At 41.1% G+C, this 21,362-nt stretch overlaps 1 protein-coding gene across 1 annotated transcript; it reads left to right on the forward strand.

Annotated features, from left to right (window-relative positions):
• The first annotated feature begins 238 nt into the window (after nucleotides 1-238).
• Nucleotides 239-15,690, forward strand: LOC134165736 (p53 apoptosis effector related to PMP-22-like). Its single transcript, XM_062622809.1, has 3 exons — nucleotides 239-760; nucleotides 13,783-13,926; nucleotides 14,181-15,690. The coding sequence occupies exons 1-3, from the start codon at nucleotides 550-552 to the stop codon at nucleotides 14,393-14,395; spliced, it is 570 nt and encodes a 189-aa protein (XP_062478793.1). The 5' UTR covers nucleotides 239-549; the 3' UTR covers nucleotides 14,396-15,690.
• Nucleotides 15,691-21,362: the final 5,672 nt, after the last annotated feature.

Here is a 21,362-nt window from a genome sequence, read left to right on the forward strand (position 1 = left end):
TTAAATGGGGTCCAAGAAAGGCAGCTTTCAGCCTCCAGGTGGCAAGTTTCAGAAGCAACCACCCTCTAATACAAATAATTCCCTGTTTTGTCTCCGGTTTTCACCTGCCATAATGCAAATCCCTTGGGAGATAGAAAGATGTAAACACAGCTGTGAGATGCTCCTGGTGGGGAGTGGCAGGAAGGAAAGCGTTAAGTGCCGAGAGTAAACAGCACCTGATTTGTTACCAAGTCAGCAGAGCAGAGAGGATCCCACAGATAAACCCAGCCTGGAAGCTTCTCCCTAGCTCAACTGGTTATTGCTCAGCGGCAGCTCTTACTCATGTGAATTTAGGTGGAGCTCCCTTACTCCCTCTGTCCCTCCCTCTTTCCCTGCCTGCCGTGTCTCTCCTGATTAGAAAGCTTTTTCTCAAGCATCTGCACAGGCGCTCATAGGTACCAGCCAGTGCTCGCTTCCCGGGGGCTTTGTAGAAGCTTCCATTGCTCTGCACTGCTGAGTCCGTGGCAGAGACAGCTGTCCTCCTCCCATCAGTGTCCCCTGCCCTGAAAGATGGTGAAGTACGGCCTTGACTACACGCGGTGCAGATGGATCCTACCTCTGCTCCTGGGCATAGGTGTCATCTTCGGTATCATCGCACTGGCGGGAAGGGGCTGGCTGGAGTCGCAGACCTTGCCCTATGTGCACCAAGCGTCGTTATGGGAGAGCTGCAGGAGACCTGAGCAGGGTGGGGAATGGTCCTGCGAGTCCCTCATGGATTACGGTAAGCACCTGCAAGGGTGGCGGGTAGTGGTATCTGAAGCAGTGGGATACATCTCTGAGCTCACCTTCCCCCAGCTTTCCTAACTGTATTGCCTAATATTTGACATTTATAAATGAAGTTATGGGCAATAGGGACTGTCACTAAAATGCCTCAAGGCTTTTGGCTAACAGAATGAAGAAGGGAAGTCCCTCATCCCTATGCAGAAAGCAGCCTGGTTGCTTTAGATGGTGGGATGCATAGTGCAGAAGTCCACACGTGGTAATGTACCAGTGTAGAAAATATTAGAGAATTTAATATTTTCTTCCTCTCCTAGAAGAAGCGAGTAACTTCTCACTAATCATTGCTTTCCAAAACTTAATAGCTGCTGCTGATCAAATGCCCAAACAGCAAGTTGTGTGGGTAAGCCTGCTATTAGTGTGATAAATCAGTCCTGAATGCCAGCAAGAAATGGGAGGTAAAAATGAGAGATGGCAGGAAGATATTCCCTGGGAGTGTCAGGCTGCAGAATGCTGCCCTGAAACTGCTCTGATAGGTGGGTCGTGTGAAAGAGTTTTAAAAGATGAAAGGATTTCTTGTTTGCACTGAGTTTTGGTTAACTATGCTATTAAACACGTCCACCCAGGAGCAATCCTCAGCTTGAAAATATGTAAACCACAAATCTGGGAGAATAGACCAAAAGAAGGATCACTCTGGATGTGCCCTGTTTCTTTATTTTTTCTCTTTTTCTGTAGATCAGTGAACCAGGAGGAAAGTTCAAGTGTTCTTACAATTTATACTAATTCCAATTAAAAGGAAGAACGTTTTTATCTAAAGCTCAGAATCTCAACTGCTTTTGTTGAAAATTAACATAAAAGCACTTGCAGAAACAATCTCAGGGATCATTTATTACAGCTTTTGAAAATTGCTCCTGAAAGTTCATCATGTTTGGTTCCTGTGCACAAAATTCAGCTGTAACAAGTTAATTGTAGCAGGCCTCTGTGAGTGTAGGGCCCCAGGACAAGACCAGCTCCATTAAGCATCATGCCCAGTCCTGCTCTCAGAGCTCCTGCATCAGCTCTATGGCTGGGCATGGATCAAGCCAGCAAATTGGCCTCTGGTACATGGCACTGGAGAGCAGGAGAGAGACCACGATGCTTAGCAAAGGCCTTCTCTGTCCTGAGTTTCCATGAGGCTCCTGATCTCCAGATCAGGTCTAGTTGGGCAGAAAATGCTAAGACGTTTTACCTTGCTTTTCTTGATAATACAAGAAAAGTTTCAACTTGCTTTCAGGTCCTACACAATTGTTTGGTATTTCACTTCCTTGCTTATCCTGCCTCACTCTGACATGCTTAAATTCAGCAGTTGTAAGCAGTTTCTCACTGGACAGCATCTACAGACAAATGAGAGAGGTCATCCTCTATGCGGACTATGCCGCAATGCCTATGGCTACCATGAATCACATCCACAGTTAGTCCTGCACTAACACAAAAATGTTGGACTTAGTACACACATGCAGAATATTCTCAGCTGAAGAGTCAGCTGATGCTTCTGGAAGCATTAGAAATACTGTTCATGTGCTGTATGGCTGCATTATGCTTTCGGTGAGAATGCAGCTATCATTGGACCTCTTTGAGCTTATTACCTTACTTCAAGTAAATCCTCAAAATCCTCCTGGATAAAATTTCCAGGTGGAAAAGGAAGATATGTCTGGGACAATGGAGTCATTTAGCCAATGGGAGAATATGTAAAGCCTATATGTAAAAAACCTGCACATAAACTGAGTGACAGGTGATTATGCTGCCAGGCTTCTGCCTATGCAAGATTATGTCATTACGATGTGGATCTTGGCCATTGCAGGGGTGGGTTACCCTGACCCATAAAAGGGTTGGAGACCTGGCTGTCACTGTCCTGATCCTTTCCATCCCCCTTTTTCAGACACCTCGCCAGAGGTGAGATTTGTTCAGATCCAACCCTGTTCTCCATTTTTCATACCATGCTTTTCTTCCTCAGTTGGTGTGAGGTTTGGATTCTGGGGCTTCTGCCTTTCCTCACACAGGGTGCATTTGACTGATGCTGGTCTTGGATTTCACCCAGAAGATGAGACCATGAGACAGCATCTCATTTGTGAGCATCCAGGTCTTGTGCTAAGCCTGATTCTACCTGCCTCTGTGAAACATAGAGTTTTGATAATTCTGGGATTGCATTTATCCACAGTACTCCAGAAAAGTCATAAGAAACAAGCATTCAGTGTCATGTTCTGTGGGATATTTAGCTTTGTCTTGTGCCAAGCGAAACACACTGCTGCATAAACAAAGTGTAATTACACACCTTACTGAGCACAGAGACAAAAGCCATGATGTAAACAGAAAGGACAGGAGTGTTTCCCATGTTTCCCATGTTTCCTGATATGAATGCTCTCTTTCCCCTCCTCTCTTCCACAGTTCCCATCTTGTTTCCTCTGAGCTTTATTCTCAGCTTCACTACCTAATCTGCCACAGGGTGGGCAGGTTCCAAAATACGGTCTTCCTGCAGGAATGGTTTCACTGACATATGATACACATGTGTACCCCAGCAGCTTCCAGCAAATATTCTCATCATGACTTGGACAATTTAGTTATCTTACTCCACTACTGATGCCTTCATCCTATCAAAATTAGGTATAATTGTAATGTTCTTGCAAGTTGTTCAATATAATGTGAAAATTCAAATCAAATTCTTCACTTGCAATGTTTGTAATTCCCCTTGAATCTGTGCTGTTTGGCTTAACATAGGAATATGCACAGACAGAAGACAAAAACCCAACATCGTTGGAGTCAGTCAATTTGGAAGGGAAGAAGGTTGAATGTTTCATTGGAGGGGATCTTCTCCAAGGGTTCAGATCTACTTTAACCATATCATACTCATCTAGTCTTTACCAGAAGTCTTCTGCTCTTCAAGCATATTTACCTCAAACAAACAGAACTTTCTAGGGAAAAACATCTAGTGCTTTAGGGAACTTATTTGAAAAGCATGGAGCTTAGGACAGGGAACTGAGAGATGCAAATGTAGCAACATTCTGAGACTTGGAATAAAGGTCTTAAGCTTATAACATGCTTGAGCCTTTACAAAGGCAAAGACTTTTATGATAGATTCCATATTGTGCTCATCATCTATGTCTGGGACATGGCTGAGCTTGCAAAGAAAACACATAGGTCAAATCCCTTCATGAAGCTGGCACAGTACTCCCAGTACTCCTTTGTTTTTCTTGATATTTGACTATATAAATTCTCTTGAACAAGGTGTGTCTTGCAGACCTGAAACACTTTTTCAGTGTGTAATATATTCCACTGCAGGTTTTGAAGATGTTTAAACATGTGTGGATTTGGTTGGAGGAAAATAACTAATTTTATTTTATTAGTCTCAATACGATTCACAGTCGGATAGAAAACTTGTGGGTTTACTTGTCCCATCTTATATTCCACCTGGACTTACAGCTCTTCCATGTGCAGCTACTGCCATCAAAACAACTGCAAGCTTAAAGCTTTAATTTTAGGTTAAAGTGACCAGCTCATTAACGTGGTGCAAACACAGATCTTGGAGAAAAAATCAGGAAAAGACACTTCCACATGATAAGTGGAATTCAGATCTTCAGTTATTTTCAAATCCTAGTATGCAATTTCAGCCTTTTCCTGAGATGTATGGAGTGTTTAGTGGCTGTGGAGATCAGTGGAGGGATGAATGATTTTGCCATCTGGAAAGGACATCTTCCTGCATCTTGTCTCCCAGGCAAATAAATGTGTTGTAGCTCATTCCAGTTTTATTTTGGTCTATGAATGTTAATGCAAAACTACAAGATAGGATGGCTAGTATAGTATGATTATAATGCACAAAATTACTTTAAATATGGCAAATATTTGAGCATACTCAAATATGAGTATTTCTACAGGATAGATAGCAAAATAAGGGAGTGCTGCAAAAGGTAATAACTTTTTGGGGAAAGAAATATCCTGCTTTACTCTTGTAAGAACTCTATTGATGACTAGATTTTCTTCCATTTTGTCTATATCAGGCTTTTGGGTCTAGGGCTATGATAAAGCACCATTTATTATTATGTAGGAATAACAAAATGGAAATTAGTTTCTAAAAATCCCCAACAAATGTTACAACATGATCTGTTTCCAAGCAGCAGAGGACTTTTCTTGGTACTTACACCTACCATGGGCCTTGCATTGTTGGTCCAACAGCTCTGCCTCTGGAAAACTGACTTCTCCAGCAGACCAGTGACTCATCACACCCGAGGCACAGGACAGACCAGACACCAAGTTTCCCCATTTCCACAGTGCCTACGTAAAACTGTTTTGGCTTCCCCATTGTTCCCATGACATATGACAGCCAGCACCTAATCTCAGACATGGGGAAACTCTCGCTTGGCTCAAGCCAAAGCAAGTGCTGTGAGCACAGTGACATGGGGATATTTCCAGAGGGACAGGCTGGAAGACAGCCCCTCTCAGCAGGGTCTGGAAGGAGAAGCAAGCTGTCCCAGTGGCTATTTGTCATGAGAGGGTGTCTGTGTAGGAACAGAAATGAAGCCAACAAATAACTGTGCTGTTAAAGCAGGGACATTCAAGTCATGGGGCCTTTATTGCCAGGATTTTGCACATAAAAGCTTTCAGAGTTTGGTAAAATTCAAGTAGATTTGGAAAAGTATCCTTGCAGCTGGGAAACAAAGGCTGAGGAAGGTTCTGACCATGCCAAGGAAGCATGTGAGAGAGCCCAGGATGGAGGCCAGCTCCATCTTCTGCGTTGCTTGGATTACAGGGTAATGCAGGGTAAACTGAAAATGAAAGCTTATTGATGTTCCTGCTGCATCATAGCATGGAACAGATACATTTTTCTATTGTGGTTGCCTATAGTTTTAATGACAGTGTATAAAGAATCACATAATTTCCTAAGTCATCAGTCTCCTAGAAGTGTAACGTTACCCAGGACTAACCAGTGAGAAATAAGTTACTTCATAAAGTAGAATATTCAATCATTATTCAGAACTTTGAATGCTAGAAATTACAGGCTCAGATAAATATGTACAGTAATGAGAATATCACAACAACAGTATACTTAAGGAACTCTGATGCAAGAAAGAAAGAGCACATTTGATTTTTCCCCAGCTTGTTGGAGACACGCTATTGTTACTAAAGAAGTGTAAGAGAAGGGAATCAAGCCCAGAGCACTGAATTACCATGGCAATTTTCATTCCTCATCTGCAATTGCTAGCATGCTTTCTCTTGTAATTCTAGGGTTTGTCCTTTTATATATTTAGTGGCAGATTCATTTAATCAGACTCTTCTAAATAATAGTTATGCTCTTCAGCAAGTAACTCTACAGAGAGCAACTGCAGATGGCATCCCACTGTTTATTATCAAACCTTCCTTTAATAATTGTAGTTAAATTGGGTGGAAAAATAGCAATCATGCTGAGGGTTCTCATCTCCCCTTCAGGAGATATGAATTGCTGGTGCTGAGTACTTTGTGAAGATCGTCCATGCTTTGCACTGTCAGGACCTTAAATTCTTGAAAGGATACCATTCACTCACACACATGGGTGGCATCTGCTGAAAATGCGTGGAAACTTGTGGCTAAACTCTCATGTGTCTTCACCTCATCTCTTCCTCTAGTTTATTGAGGTAATCTGATACAGCAGGCTATAATAACCCATCCATAGTCTGAACAGTGATAAGGGCTGCAAGCTGGATTTTGAATTACACTGTAGGGGTAAAGAGTCAGGCTATTTAAGAAGGAAAGGAGTTACACAGGAAAACAAACAATACCCTCAAAACACTGTTTTTTTCCCCCCATTTTTATAACAGTTCTCATTGACAGTTTGCATTGTTCTGAGCAACCTTTAAATCTTGAGTCATTGAGTATTGCAATGCCGTGTTTCTTCTTTGTCAAGTATCATTACAAAACCTCACCAATCAAAAATGCCCAGGAACTCCAGGTAGTTTGGAGAGTAGGGATAGAAGCTTATATCTCAGAGGCTGATTGCTTCTTTCTACTGGTACTAATTAACACCTCAGATCACACACAGCCCTGCTGAAGTACTAATATGCAATTGAATACATTTAATGTCACCTATTATGTTGAATATGCAAACTGTGCCCAAACCAGCCCCCAAGTTTAGAAGTCTCTGTGCAGTTCATTAACAACCCCATCAGCAATAAACAACAAGTGATGAAGACTTTCAGGATGCATTGTAAAAGCTATTTCATTCACAAGAAGAGTAAATATAGCTTATGATGTATTTCATGATCACAAAGTACCATTTCTGCTTATATGTTGGTGTTTTTCTTTTGCAAATGGTACGATTTTACTTCTAACAGAAAATTAGATCCAGATTCACAGCTGCTCTCTATCAGAGAGCAAATACCTAGTGCAAAAGGCAACTTTCAGCAAGGTTTCAGAACAAAGTTGGCTCACAGTTGAAAACTGTTGATCAAGAGTAGGAACAATTCTTGGTACATACAGAAATGGGATGTAAATTCAGTGTTCTTCAGCCTCAAATGGTCCTGGGAATATGAAACTTAAAAAGATTTTTTTTTAAAGGTTCCACTCTGCTCTTTCAAATAAAAGTCCTAGTACATAGCCTCTATTATCACAGAAATTGATTCTGTTTAATTTGCATTAAATATTTTAAACCACCTTTAACTCAGGGGTAGTTAGGGAGCAGGTACATCTTGCTACTCTGATTAACTGAGCTTATGGAGATCTACTCCCTGACTACTCTCATGAGCAAACCTTTAATTTTAAGGCACAGTGTGCACATTATATTTAATAGCCAACTTACTCCCTTGGTGTTCCCTTTCATGATGGCTCTGTACGCTCTGCCACTTCTGCTTCCCTAGTGCAAAGTAAGCACAAAGGAGCAGCCCTCTTTAATACAAGATTTGCAGAAGCCAGCTTCTAAGTCAAGCCTGTACATGCTTTGACTTATGATGAGATGTATTTGAACCACTCCCTTAAGATGTAGTTGCTCCTCCCCTTTATTTTAAATCAGGGTAGCTTCTAAGTTCAGTTGCTTACCTCAGTGAGAGGTTTGCAGAAGTACATAAAGCCTTGGATACAGGCTTTGCTGGTGTATTTTTGTGGGTGAAGCCAGTGGTGGGGAATTAAGTTTTTGCTTTAAAGGCGTTTAAGTCCACCAAGCCAAACTGAGCTATTACTTTAAGCTTTGGTGAAAACACCCCTTTCTGCTAATATATCCTGTGTTTTATTGATAGATGGCCTATGCATAAAGTTTCTTTTCCTTACTGTTGTAATTTGAAATCATTATTATGGGGTAATTGTTCTAAAGTTCTAATCCTTTCTCATTTATATGGGACCTGTTACTAATCACTGAGAAACTTTTTCAATGACATTATCTTAGTGTGAACCTAAATAGGTCATTCTCTGTTTCCATGGTTGTCTCTTTAGTAGCAAGGTAAAAGCTGGTTACTGCTCACATGAAAATGGCTGCATGTTATGAGCTAATGCCTTGCTATTAAATGAGAAATTCGTATCCATCCTAAAGAAGTTATGCCAGGGGAAAAGGAATGGAGTTACCAAAAAGGATGTCAAAAAGAAGGACAAAAAAATTTTGTATTTCACATATGAACTCACACCAAAAAAAAAACCCCAGATTACTGTACATCCAGAGTACATCCAGTACTGACTCCCCATGGGAAAGATATTCAGAGAATGCAGTTGTTTTGAGAATGGTCCAGATGCAATGAAGATAGAAGCTCAGAGAAAAATACACATCCAATCATGTCATTGCTTTTTTCTCCTCATTTTATTCTGTTAATAAATTATCCATGACTAATATGTGGTTTTCTTCATTTGTATAGCCTTCCTTTGAAATTATTTTCAGTCAATAGCTTTCAGTTTGCACATGCCGTTTATTCAGAAGAAGCTGCTTTTAATAGTTTCTGATTTTTCTGTCTATGTACAAACACATGCACACTGGTATTTCAATGCCAGCTCATGTGATCAGCAAATACTTGCAAAGATTTCAGTGTTCACTTGTTTACAAAAGGGCACAGAAATTCGCTGTAGTTGGCATGTTTCAGGGTCGTGATTTCCAGCACACAGGATTTTTCACTGTTCACTGTTGCACAGATAACAAGGGGGATCCAGAGTCCTGGATGACAGTGGCTTGCATACGCACCAGCAGCTTGTTACTCTTCAGCTGATAAATTGAAGTGTGGGTTTATGAGTTTGATGGGACATCTTAAGATTCAGGCTAAGGAGAGCACACGTTCTACTGCAGACATGCACACTTTCACATGGAAAGACTCTTGAGGAGAACAAAATGAAATGGATAAAATCTGGCCAAAGCAGTTCCTTTTTGAAGTGAAGCATGTGCACTGCAGAGTTCACCACACCCTGATGAAGAGCATCAGGTTGAGAAACCCAAGTGGGTTCAGTTTGGTTTCCAAAATAATGCTCTTTCCCTTTAATCAGAGAGATGTAAAACAGGTTGGGCTCTGCAAACTCAGCCCAGAAACATTACTTACGACACAGAGATGAATCACCACCCTGGCAGATTTTTGTTCCTGTAGGAATTGCTTTGCAAAACCAGAGCTAGAACTGCAGGGTTTGTCTTTCTTTCCCTTGGTGGTATGAAGGATAACAAAGTAAAATATTAGTCTGTTACATTTTCTTCCCTCCACCTGCTGTTTCTTTTGAATTCAAACTATCCTTCCTCAAATTGCTGGACAGTTCACTGCAGTGGCTGTTGTGTTAAAATGATCAGTCAGCAAGAACTTAATAATTGTTGGTGTCTGTGAGCTGGCAATAAACATTTACTGTTTATTGTGCTAGCTGTGTATTTAACTTCAAGCCAGGAGGAACATTTGGAGAAGTATCTCCTTATTGATTAGACCAGGAGAAGTACTTCTGAGCTCTCTGGGGTTGCTTTCAGAAAACGTCACCCAAAAAGAGAGAGACAGCAGCTCATGTGGTTTGGGGGTACCAGATCAAGAAAAACATGAGAGCATAATTGTTAATGTTTTCCCATGTTTTGAACCGCATACATCAGAAACACAGAAACTTGTATTTGTCATGGGGAAAGTAGACTGCACATGATATTTTCAAGGTGACAGCTCTTTTTTGAAGGCGCCATTTGGAGCACTTAATGCAGCAGGCTAAGGAAAGACTAGATCTGGTGATTCAAACTTTTGGCTCAACTTGCTGCTGAGCAAGGAAGTTTTTTCCTTATGTGTGAAGCACAGTCAGTGTTTATACTTTTGCAAACTGGAACACATGAGGGAGTAAAATCAGGAAGGCAGGAAACTGGAGGCACTTTTGAAGTCCTGGATCTATTATGAAGTCCATCAGCTTCCCTTTGGCTGCAGTCAGCAATGTGTTTAGATGGTGCAATACAAGAAGTAGTCATGCTACCTCTGAACTGAGTTAGCTTTAATAGCAAAGTAATAAAGTGGCATCGCTATTGTACACTGTCTCAGCTAATTATCTTGCTCATAAGCTACAGTGAGCTCCGTAATGGCATGGGTGGGCTCTTTCTGGTCTCTAAATTAGCTCAGGGGGCTTCTCACACAGAAGGGAGTTTTAAAAGAGAGGCCCTTCTTTACATTTTGCAGTAGTTACCTGTTGCTGCAGTCACTGTGAGTAGTCAGACTCTCAGAAGTCATTGCTGGCTGATACATAAAGCACTGTAAATAGAAGCACTGCCCTTCCTCTGCTTGAGATAAGCATAAAAACATGGGTCCTTTTGCCTGTTTGGGTTAGTAAAGCCTTATTTTAAGACATAATTGCTCAGAAAATTGCCAGCTAGAAAGAGTTTTCAAGATGGTGTGTAGCTTCCTACAAGCTCTTCCATAGTGTTCATTGGTGTACTTCCAGCTGATAGAGGACCTGGAAAAGGGAGAAATAGGACTGGCACAAAAGTGTTGCAGGATCCTGCTGGTATTCAAGGACACTCTTGCATAAACACAAGAAGCATATTTTAACTATTAAACAGCCAAAAGCTCACAGCCATTTTGGGGGGCTGAGAAAACAGATCTCACAAACAGCTGAATATTTTCACAGACTCAGTTTGATGTCCTGTAAAAGCTGCTGTTTCTTCTGTTTCTGTTCTGATGGTAGGGGCACCTTCAGCTTTCACCTGCCCTCTCTACAGTCAAGTGTACCTGAAGTTGGTGTTGCACCTGAGGTGATTTTTTTTGTCCTGGAGTTTATGTTTTTGAGAAAGAGCTTTGCAGTTAGAACGATTTTTTAATGTTTTTTTGCTTTATGTTAAAGCAAAACAAATCACACCATGGGAATATAAGAAAATATCTGGGACCAGACTAACCACTTCCTTGTCAGTGTTTTCTGATCAGTTTAATCCTTCTAATTCTGGCATTTTTACAAAATTGTAAGTATCTGCTCTGTTGGTAAAGGCACTAAGCTACTGTAGTGCTTCTGGCTGGCACAAGGAAAAATAAGTATCTCATATATAGAAACAATTGCAATTATTGCTGCATGAAGCTTTTGCTACCTTTTACCTCAGAAGGTAAGGTGTTTGCACACTGTTGTCTTAGACTATTGATAAATGCTACATTTTGTAAGGGACAGATGAAGTCAGGATATTAATCCCTCCAAAAAACTCATAGCAACTCTTCCATGAAATCCTATTGCCTTGCTCAGGCCTGCATGTTGGTTTTCTTTCAACATCAAGTTAATATTTTTTCTTCTGTAGAAGTGCGAGTCACAAAGTTGGCTGTTAGGTGATTAAGTAGTGCCTCGTAAAGATGTAAGCAACCCAGCACCAGCATGTCTCTGCTTGCCATATAGCTAATGCCTGATGGGCTGGGTGTGCACACAATCTGCCTTCATACAGTCACTGCATTGGTAACACTGCTTCAGGAGAACCACCTGGGCGAGCCCAGCAGAGAAGTGAGATGGTAGCATGGGCGAGGTGCTGCTGCACATGGCTGAGCCCCCAGCCCAGGCAATGCTTCCATCCTGGGCAATGATGCTCTGCCATCAGTTGGTCTTGGGAAGCAAGACTGAACTTTGGCAGACCATGTGCTGCCCACTGGAGTGATGGTGGCAGTGGATGAGATGAAGCACACCAGGTCTTGTGGTGCCTCAGCACTTCCTGAGTCTGCTCATGGAGAGAGACACCCCTTCACCCATAGGTTTTGCGCTTAACCACAAGCAGTTGTACACCTAGCAGAAACCATCACCTCTAGATGTCCTTGTCATTTCACCCTTCTGCCAGAAGCTGTGAATCTTGTATCCAATAGCAGTGAGGTCAGTGATGCTGAGCAACTTCTTTTATGGCCAGGTGCCCCTTTTTTTGCCATTTTAGAGGGGTGGCAGAGAGGCTGGGAGCAGGAGCATCCTCAACAAGGATGAATTGCACTGTGACAGTGTGTTAAATTCCTCTTCTTGGCTGTTTCCTTTGATACTCTGCCTGAAGTGCTGCCCTCTCTCCTGCACTTCCACATCGCATACTCCACCTCCAAGCCTCCTGTAAACTCCCTGCAAGAAGAGTTTGGGTTAAAATAATGGGCTAAAAAATGAAATGTAGGCACATCTTTGCTGTCGCTTTCAGTCTTCTCAGTCATCTGCCTGCTTACAGGAAAAACAAAGCAGTTAGAAAGCAGAAAGAAACTTTTTGGCATAAGCAAGAGAAAGGACACAACATAAACCTGCAAATATGGTGCAACAGCTAGAAAGGAGCAGGGATTACAAAGCATGGGGGGATGGTGAAAAGCAAACAAAGAGGGAAATTGTTTTTTATGGGAAGATCAGAAGAAAAGTAGAGCTGGAAAATCCTGATGCATTTTTTTTTAGTCTGATAGCAGAGGTGGTGTGGGGCCTGGGAGAAGAGAGGTTGAGCACCAAGGTGTCACTTGAATGGTGGCTTTCATACCTAACTGGCACTTGCCAGGGGGAAAGGTAGGACACTTCGCATTTTATTACTTGCATATTTGAAGCAAACTAGTTGGCAGGTTACTGGGTATCAATAACCTTAACTTGCTTGGTTCCAGAGTGAGCTTTTACTGAAGAGTGTGTACTGCATTTGAGTTGTAATTACAGTCTGACTTGTTTGGGCTGTGATAATTTTTCAGCACTGCTGCTGTATATATGGTTAGAAGCTGATACCCTACAAGTGCATAGTATAGGCCAGGGGGTGAAGTCTGTAGATGCCCAGTAGACTTTCACTGCCTACTCCATGTACATACATGATTTTAAAAGTGTCAGAGTAGGCTTTTTACATTCCAAAGAGGAGACACTTTGATTTCTTTGCAAGTAATTGCCCCTCCAGACATAAACCACTGAATAAATATCTTTTTTTCCCAGTTCTTATGCTAGCATGATACACTTTCCTCTGACATGTTATAACACAGATATATAATTTGAAAATGAAAGTATCTTGAACAAGCTTTTCAAAATGAAACGGTTCTGACTTTGGATCAAAAACAGAGGTCAAATTTCCCTACAAAACAGACTCCAGATCTTTAGCTCCATTTAAGATACAGAGATAAACACAGGCTGCAAAGACAGAAACCACTGAATTTTGACATCAGTAGACTATTGCCATACCTTTAACTTTGCATGCCGGAGTGGTATGAGCATTTGTACAAACCCTTTTTTTTAAAGGAAGAATTTAGTTAGTTTCAGGGACTGTCTAATTCTCCTTCCAAAATGCTGCTGGTTTTATGGCATCTGCTGAGTTAATGACATTTGTTATTGAAGGACAGTGTCCATTCTTACACCTTTATAGACATTTTATCTTGATTCATAATTGTTAAATCTAAAGAAGAAACTTGCACACAAGCCCCCTTGCATTCTGTATGAAAGGTCAAAGCTGACATTTCTAATCCATTCTGCACTGAGCGGATGGTTTCTTGTGGAGCTAAAATGTTAACGTATGAGAGAAGAGAAATCTCCCATGCTTTCCTTTTTGGGAGCTGTCCTTCTCACATTTTTTAAAATTAGCCTTTCATTGTAAACCAGAGAAAAACACTGCAAGGGATTTTTTTGTTCTCTTTTAATGTATCTTCCTTCTGATTTCAGCTTGGGGAAGAGCTGCTGCTGCCACATACCTGGTTGGCTTTATACTTCTAGTCATTTGTTTTGCTCTGGCCATCATAGCATTTGCTATTGACACACTTCGATTCAACTTCATACGCGGGATTGGAGGCTTGCTTTTTGTCGCTGGTAAGGCAGTATATGAAGTCCAAGTTTATCCTGTGCAGATATATCCATACTAGAACTGATATTTCCCTCAGCTGATTCTATGCCCAAGTCTTTGCGTGCACCTGAGCTCTCTATGACAAATAATACAAAGTCTGTAAGGCAGTGGACCGATTTTCAAATCCTCCAAAACACGGGTGGGTTTAGCTACAGGTGGTTATGGAGGTAGGCAACGTGATGGGTGTTAAACATTTTCTTGTTTTCTTCTGTTTCTTCAGCTGTATTCTCCATCATGGGCCTGGTTATTTATCCAGTAAAGTTCTCAACTGAAATTGAAATGACGGGAATCAATATGTTCAGCTGGGCCTATGGCTTTGGCTGGACCACTGCCATTATGGAAATATGCTTGGGATTCTTCTTCTGCTGCCTTCCTAACTACGAAGATCAAATCTTGGGTAATGTGAAGCCCACATATTTTTACTCTTCCCCGTAAGCACCAGGAAAAAAGGGTTCGTATTCCAGAGGTATCTGTCAGACCAGCTACATTTTCTAGAATATTGTCGTTGGATGTTAGTAGAAATGGCTGGAAACTTTTCAAATGCGTGTAGAAAAATGATACTGGAATTCCACAATAAAGTTATCCACTCTATTTTGGACCTTCATAGTTGATGTGCATTGGTTAGATAGTCTAAACATTAAAAACACTTGTGTTTCCTCATTCATTCCTGTGAGTGAGGTATGTGTGCATTCCACTGCATCTTAAAGGCATTCATTTTTCTAATTAAATTCAGAAAAGCTTTTTAAACTGCCAAGAAACTAAACAATATATAGCATCTTCCTGAGGGAAAGGAAGACCCCACCCCCCCCATTTTGTATGTATTATCTTTATCCTGAAGATATTGCACATTTTTTAAGAAGCCAAATACCTTTACCCACTGACTGCCAGAGTAGTAAATTAGTCAGCCAGCACTTCATAGCTTTGCTTCCATTTCTCATTCATTCACTTAAGACTTAGAGACAGGGTAGGACAAGGACGAGAGAAGCCCCCTATCAAAGATAGGATCTTGACTTTTACCCATCCATGTGGAATATAAGTATTTATTTCTAAATACCTGTAAGAGTAAGAAAGGACCTTCAGTAAACTTAAAAATCTCAGTGTGCCATTGATAGGGCCAGCACAGAGTGGGCAGAGGTAGAGGCAATTTCAAGCCACTCCTGCAACCTGGTTTGAAGAGGCTCCTGGTGTGGCTTTGTTCATGAGCATCTGCCTCTTCTAACTACTGTATCAAGATCTATGTCTTTAAAAAGCCCTGCTATACTGGTCCAGCCCTTTTATCCACTGTAGAAGGGTCAAGAAGGACTTAAGCAGAGCTATACTGTTGTACATTACTGTAAAATGTATAAGTACCTCTTACCATCTTATACTAAGGCTCTCATAGAGAAAATCATGTCATAAAGCACATTTCAGAATTTTACACTCCAGAGTGCTGCAAGCATCAATATACTGCAAGCAATGAAGTATTCTCAAGCCTCTGCTGGTTTCTGCCTTGTTAACCCTAACTTTATAATGCTCCATTTCTTCTCTTAAGTGAAAAAATTGATAATTTTGCTATGAGGAGAAATAAATCTTTATCAAAATCCTTAGCTACAGAGGTTTATTACCTTGTAACACATCTGCAATTTTTTAACTATGTGTACCCTGCCAAATATCTTCACTGCAAAGAATGAGGGATAGAAAACATTTTTTAGTAGAAGCTCTGGGTAGCTAAAATTAATGAAGACACCAGACTTAACTGCTTAAAAAAGAGCCCTACAGGTTAACTTTGTTCACTTTTATGGAGTGTCTTCTAACTTTGATCAATAAACATGAGAGATGTATCAGACCAGTGAGGAGAGTAGATGCACCAGGGAATAGTTAGACAAGAACTTGCAAATACATTAAGAAGATGTTTCCTAATTGGAAGGATATGAAAATGCAATAGAGTTGAGAAAGCAGTTTGTATAAAATAGCTTGCAAGTCTTTGTGTAATATGATCTGTTCAGGAAAAATATTATCATAAATTTTTTATTGTGCTTATTATACCTAATAAATAATGGTATCAATGTATTGTTTCAATGATGAGTCTTAGCTTTTGTTCTCTACTAAGAGTGGGGAAGTGGGAAAGCCCTCAAAGCCTCCTCTTCTCAGGCACCAGCTTGGAGCACCTAGATACACTGGCTGGATTTTGAGAGGGGAGAGAGTAACTTACTTAGAAATCTAACATCATGACATACTGTTACTCTTCAGTCCTATTTATTTTGGCTGTCTCCTGAGGTCTTGTTCACAAGCACATGACAGTAGAGGACGTGGTCTGTTTGCTCATGTTCAATGGGGTGACATGCAGCACAGTTCTCTGCTATAGTGTGCTACAGCTCCTTTTGGAGGGGAGGGTAATACACTCATGTTCACCAAATAGGAAGCCAGTGTGGTCTTGCTTGAAGTTTTTGCTCCCACAGATGTGGCAATCCCCTAAGGAAGCAAATGGGAAGTTGAGCGATTACTAGTTATATTTACAGTTTAGCATTAGCTGGACACTGACCCAACATCTTGAGGTGGGGAAAGGTGCACAAAACAAGGTTTAGGAGTGTGACTCCAACCTTGATGAAAGAGCAGAACATAATTAAAAAACAAACAAAATCTACAGTGATCATCCCCCTTCCTCCCTCCTCTCCCTTACTGCTCTCAGCAACTTCACCAGCTCCTCTCTCTCCTTCTCTTCCTCTTCCTCCTCCTTAAGAGCAACACAGCAGTGTCAGGGCTGGTGGTGATGCGGTGATGTGGGATGCAGCTCCATTCCCCACTACCACTTTCCCCTTCCTGGGACAGAGGAGGAGTGAAGCAACTTTGCTGACCTCACCACAGCAGCAGGACCCTAGCCTGGATCCCTGTGCCTAGGCTCCCATGGGAAAAGGCTTTCTTTAAATACAGGAGGGAGTTGAGTGCGTATCCAGCAATCAGAAGCATCACCATCACAGGAGCTAGAGCTCAAGTGCCTGCCTTTAGGGTACTTTGCTTCCAGCCATGCCCTGCCTTTAGGGTAGTTTGCTTCCAGTTGTGCCAAGCCAGCTCACCACAGATCCCTAGAAAAATACATCCTAAACCCTGAGGCAGAAAATCTGAGAGAAAAAAGCACAAAACTGTTGCATACACCCCAGTGCTACTTTCTGTCTGTAAGTACTGAGAGAGGGGAGCATGGCAAAAGCAGCATGCAAAATGCAATCAGTTCTGACAGAAGAGGAAGCTGAATCCAGAAGCCTCCAGAAGAGTGTGCCTCAACTAGATTATTAACTGACCAGGTTATCAACTAGCTAGGTTATCAATTGTTAGTCTACAGCCAGGTCAGTAGATTATTAACTAACCAAATTGTTAGATTAATTTGAGCTATGTCATCATCCGAAAGTTTGGATTTTCAAGCAAAGGAGAAATTAGAGGAAGGGAAGACATCCCTTTAGTTCTGCATCTCTTTTCTGCAGGGCTCTCACTCTAAATTTTGCCTCTAAGAGAAACAGGCACTTATCCATCAAGAGCAGCACAATAGAAGAGTATACACTTAAAGTTTCATTGTGCCCAATGGCAATGCTAAAGAGAGAGCAGGAAAGAACAGATGCCTGCAAGATTTGGCTTTTGGGAACACCAGGTCTGTTACAACAGCAGAAATAAAGACTTAACTGCTAATGGTATTACCGCTGTTCCCATCAAATTAAGAATTAGGGCAACATCCTCAAACAAATGCATTGTATCTAATCCAACTATACTACTGAAAAGCAAAGGAAAAATAGTGCTGAAAACAAGTGGAATGTCAAGCAGCCCTAGAGGTACAAACTGAAGCAAAAATAAATAATTAAAAGTTTCTGCAGGTAAGTTATTATGTTCAATTTTATTTCTGATGTTTCTGCTGCAGCTTGCATAACGTGGACATCTTGGTCTTTTGAATTTTCTCTGCAAGCATGTGCATATGTGAGTATTCATTTTTCAGGCACCTGCCATTTGGTCTTAAAATATGGCCTGCCTAATCAATAATTCAAATGCAATCTAGTTTGCAATGATATTAAAGTTGCACATATTTTGTTATATGAACTAGTGCTATGAGTGAGGTTTTGACCCCATTGACATCCCTTGCAGTGCATTTATTGATTTCCTTGAGGCTGACATTTCATCCTTGAAGTGTAAACCCTGTTTTTACATGTGCTCAGAATTAATAATATCTCTGTGGGATGCTCCACTGATTTCAGCAGCGCTGTTTACTTCTGGAGTAGGACACTGATCCATACAAGATAAGGAACAAGATTTATAGCAGACAGGATCATTCCCAGAATAAAGAACAATTCAATGTATGTAAGATCAGTAGAATCTAGGTCATAATTAAATCACATTTCATTAGATACGCAATATGGTCACAGTAAAAGATTGGTCTTTCCTTTTGACATATCTCAGTTGTACGACAGTTATTTCTTCTTATAATTGGTATTGTAGAACACTTCCTTGCACATTTCTATATTCAGTTGATTTCTGTGTGCTCTGAAGACAGCTAGATTTAATAAAAGAATGAAACAATCAACTTTGTGACAAGGGAGAACAGAGTTGGCCCTTTTGGACACTGTTGGAAAGTGGGAATCAAACCTCTTGGTAGAAGAATAGTGAACTGACTAACCAAAGAATTATTTCTGAGTCATATCAGAAACTTAAAACTGAGTATCAAATGACTGCTATGCAGTTAACAATGGGGGAAGAAAGACAAAGTCTTTTTCCTCACTGTCAAAATACTGCTTCTGCTAGAAATTTTGGTTCCAAGAAAGAATTTGTTCTTCTGCTACACCTGCATAATACTGTCTAGGCCTAAATTTTATCTGCAAAATTCTTCAGTGCTAAGTGCCAAAATCTAGAAAATCACTTGGATAACCTTAAGGTTGCAGATGGTTCTGATGGGGTCATCAAAGCTGTTTGCATAGATGGTTCCTTAGGTGACTTAATGCATTAGGGGTCATATGCCTGTTTACACACACCAGTTAGTTCCACAGATTCTTGTATATGAAGCAATGTAGTAGATATTTTTAATTTTGCTTTTCATTTTTTTTTATGGTATGAGTGAAAATGTGGGTGCATCATAGAATTTTACATGTGACTGCTGGGTGTGAGGAGTATTTATAGGAACAACTTTCAAAATAGTTTTGCTGTTTATGATAAATGTGGTGAGAGTACATCAAACTGCCCTCTCTTGGATAGCTTTTATGATACATCCTTTTACTTGTGCCACTGTTTGCCTAAGCCATCTGTTTTTCCATAAAAACAGTTTAGGGAAAACCTACTCTAATGATTCTATCATACTGAAAAGAAATTATATTGGATATCCATGGAGAACCCATCATAAAGCCTTTAAATAGCCCTTGATTGTTCAAATGCAGTTCAAACAGAGAGACTGATGTTCCCTGTAGGATTTTCCAACGGAATATTTTAAACCCAAAAGAAGCAAATTCACTCACCTATTGACTGTAGATCTCAGGATCTACACACCCAGCTTCCCATTTCTTGCAAAGTAACAAGCGCCCTAGAGCCTTGTCCTTAGCAAAACATCAAACAAATAAACAAAACACAAACCAAGAAAACAGCCAGGGAAAAATGTTACATAAAGGTATGTACATATATGTACATATACTTCGCCTCAACAATTACTCTACGGCTGACCTCAACACCTCAATGTGAGGATGGACCAAAGGTATGCAAAACACGTTTGGGTTTGCACTGTTTTTTCCAGTTTTTCATTCTTTTTGCCTCCCCTTTGGAAATGTTCTCACCTCACTTCTGAAAGCATTGCTGCTTTTTGGTGAACTGTTCCTGTTCTGCCACACCCTGTCCTGGCAAGCACACCCATGCTTGCTGTGCTCATATCTGAATTTTATATGAAGTATTAATACAAGTAGGCTTTTATTCCTTTACCCCCCCCCCCCCCTTTGCTTCATATATAAAAGGGTTTGAAGTAATAAAATATTGCCAACATTAGGCAAATTAGAGGAATGGAAGGTTTTCTCAAGCTGCTTTAGAGTTAACTCACAAAAGAAGAGAAACAAAAAAAAATAAGGTTCAAGAGAAAAACCCAGGGTAGTCTAAAAATGATAACCCAAAATCTACTTGCATTCCTGACAGTAAAATGGTTTGGGGTGATTAGCAGTCAAATTACCTTTGCAGCCCCCCTCTTCCTAGGAGTGTGTGCTCTCTGCTGCCTTGCAGTCCCCCTCTTCCTAGGAGTGTGTGCTCTCTGCTGCCTTGCAGTTTTTCACCAACATCAACAAATCTTCTGGGCACTGGTTTCTGAGTCCTCCCGTATGCAGAAGGAGGAACTGCCTGTTGCCTCTACCTTCTACAGCACCCAGGGAAGGAAGGCTGGGGGGAAGCTCGAAGGACTTATTTGGCTCTTGTGTGGTAGGGCTGGTGCTTTCATGGCAGGATGGGATGGTTACCCATCTGAGTGAAAAGTTTCTCTCAGTGTTAGCCTACAGTCCTAAATGAGATACTATTAAGTTGAAAATATCATTTTATTCAGTTGAGAGATTTATGTGTGAGGGCAAATAAAGATTAGAGACTTGGCAACTCACAGTGGTTAGCCCAAGACAGAAAAATATTCTTGTGAAATAAAAAGATCACTGTGTCAATATTTACAATTTTCCTTAAGGTACTCCCATGCATAATACATGGAAAAAGGGAGGGGACAGATGCACATATTTATCTTCATAATTGTTAGGCCTAGTGCTTCAACACCAAGAAATACTCTCTGTATTAGTAACAAGAGGACAAGTAGAAAGGGCTGAGACTTTACACTTTGCCCCGAGTCACAGAACAGGTAAGGACTTCCTGAGTCACCGAGTGCTGCCCCTGGCTATCAGAGAATATTTCTTATCATCTCATTCATTATCTGGTCCCAGGTCTACTTTGCCATCCATCTTCCATAGGAGGCTGATCTGAAATATCGACTGAGATTCAGCCTCTGACTTCCATCCAAGATGTATCACTACTCAGACGACAAGAGTACCTCTCCCTCTAGCACAGCCTATGGTGATACCCAGACCTCACCCTGGGGCAGCATTATGTCCTCTGAACTTTCCTGCAGCACAACTTCTTGTTTCAACTGCAAGAACTTGCATTTTGTCTTCTCCATCCCCTTTAACACATCCTTCCGCAAGAAGCACACTGCCTTCCAAATCTGTGCTGCTGTCCTGACTGCTGCCTCACTCCCCATGGCTGCCACTCTGGGTAATTGCTATCATCCCCAGTAGTGTTCTGGGCATCCTTTGGGTCTCTCTCTTTCCCAGCCCATAGCACAATTACTCTGATCTGGCCATGCAGCTGTCAGATGAGGAATACTACTCACCCCATCTGTGTGAGCTTGCTGGAGGGGAGTCCTGCTCATCTCTGTGGCAGTGAATGC

This window comes from Pezoporus occidentalis, unplaced genomic scaffold (assembly GCF_034315485.1).
Source record: "Pezoporus occidentalis ecotype Australia unplaced genomic scaffold, CSIRO_AGI_Poc_V1 ctg248, whole genome shotgun sequence".
Lineage (NCBI taxonomy): Eukaryota > Metazoa > Chordata > Aves > Psittaciformes > Psittacidae > Pezoporus > Pezoporus occidentalis.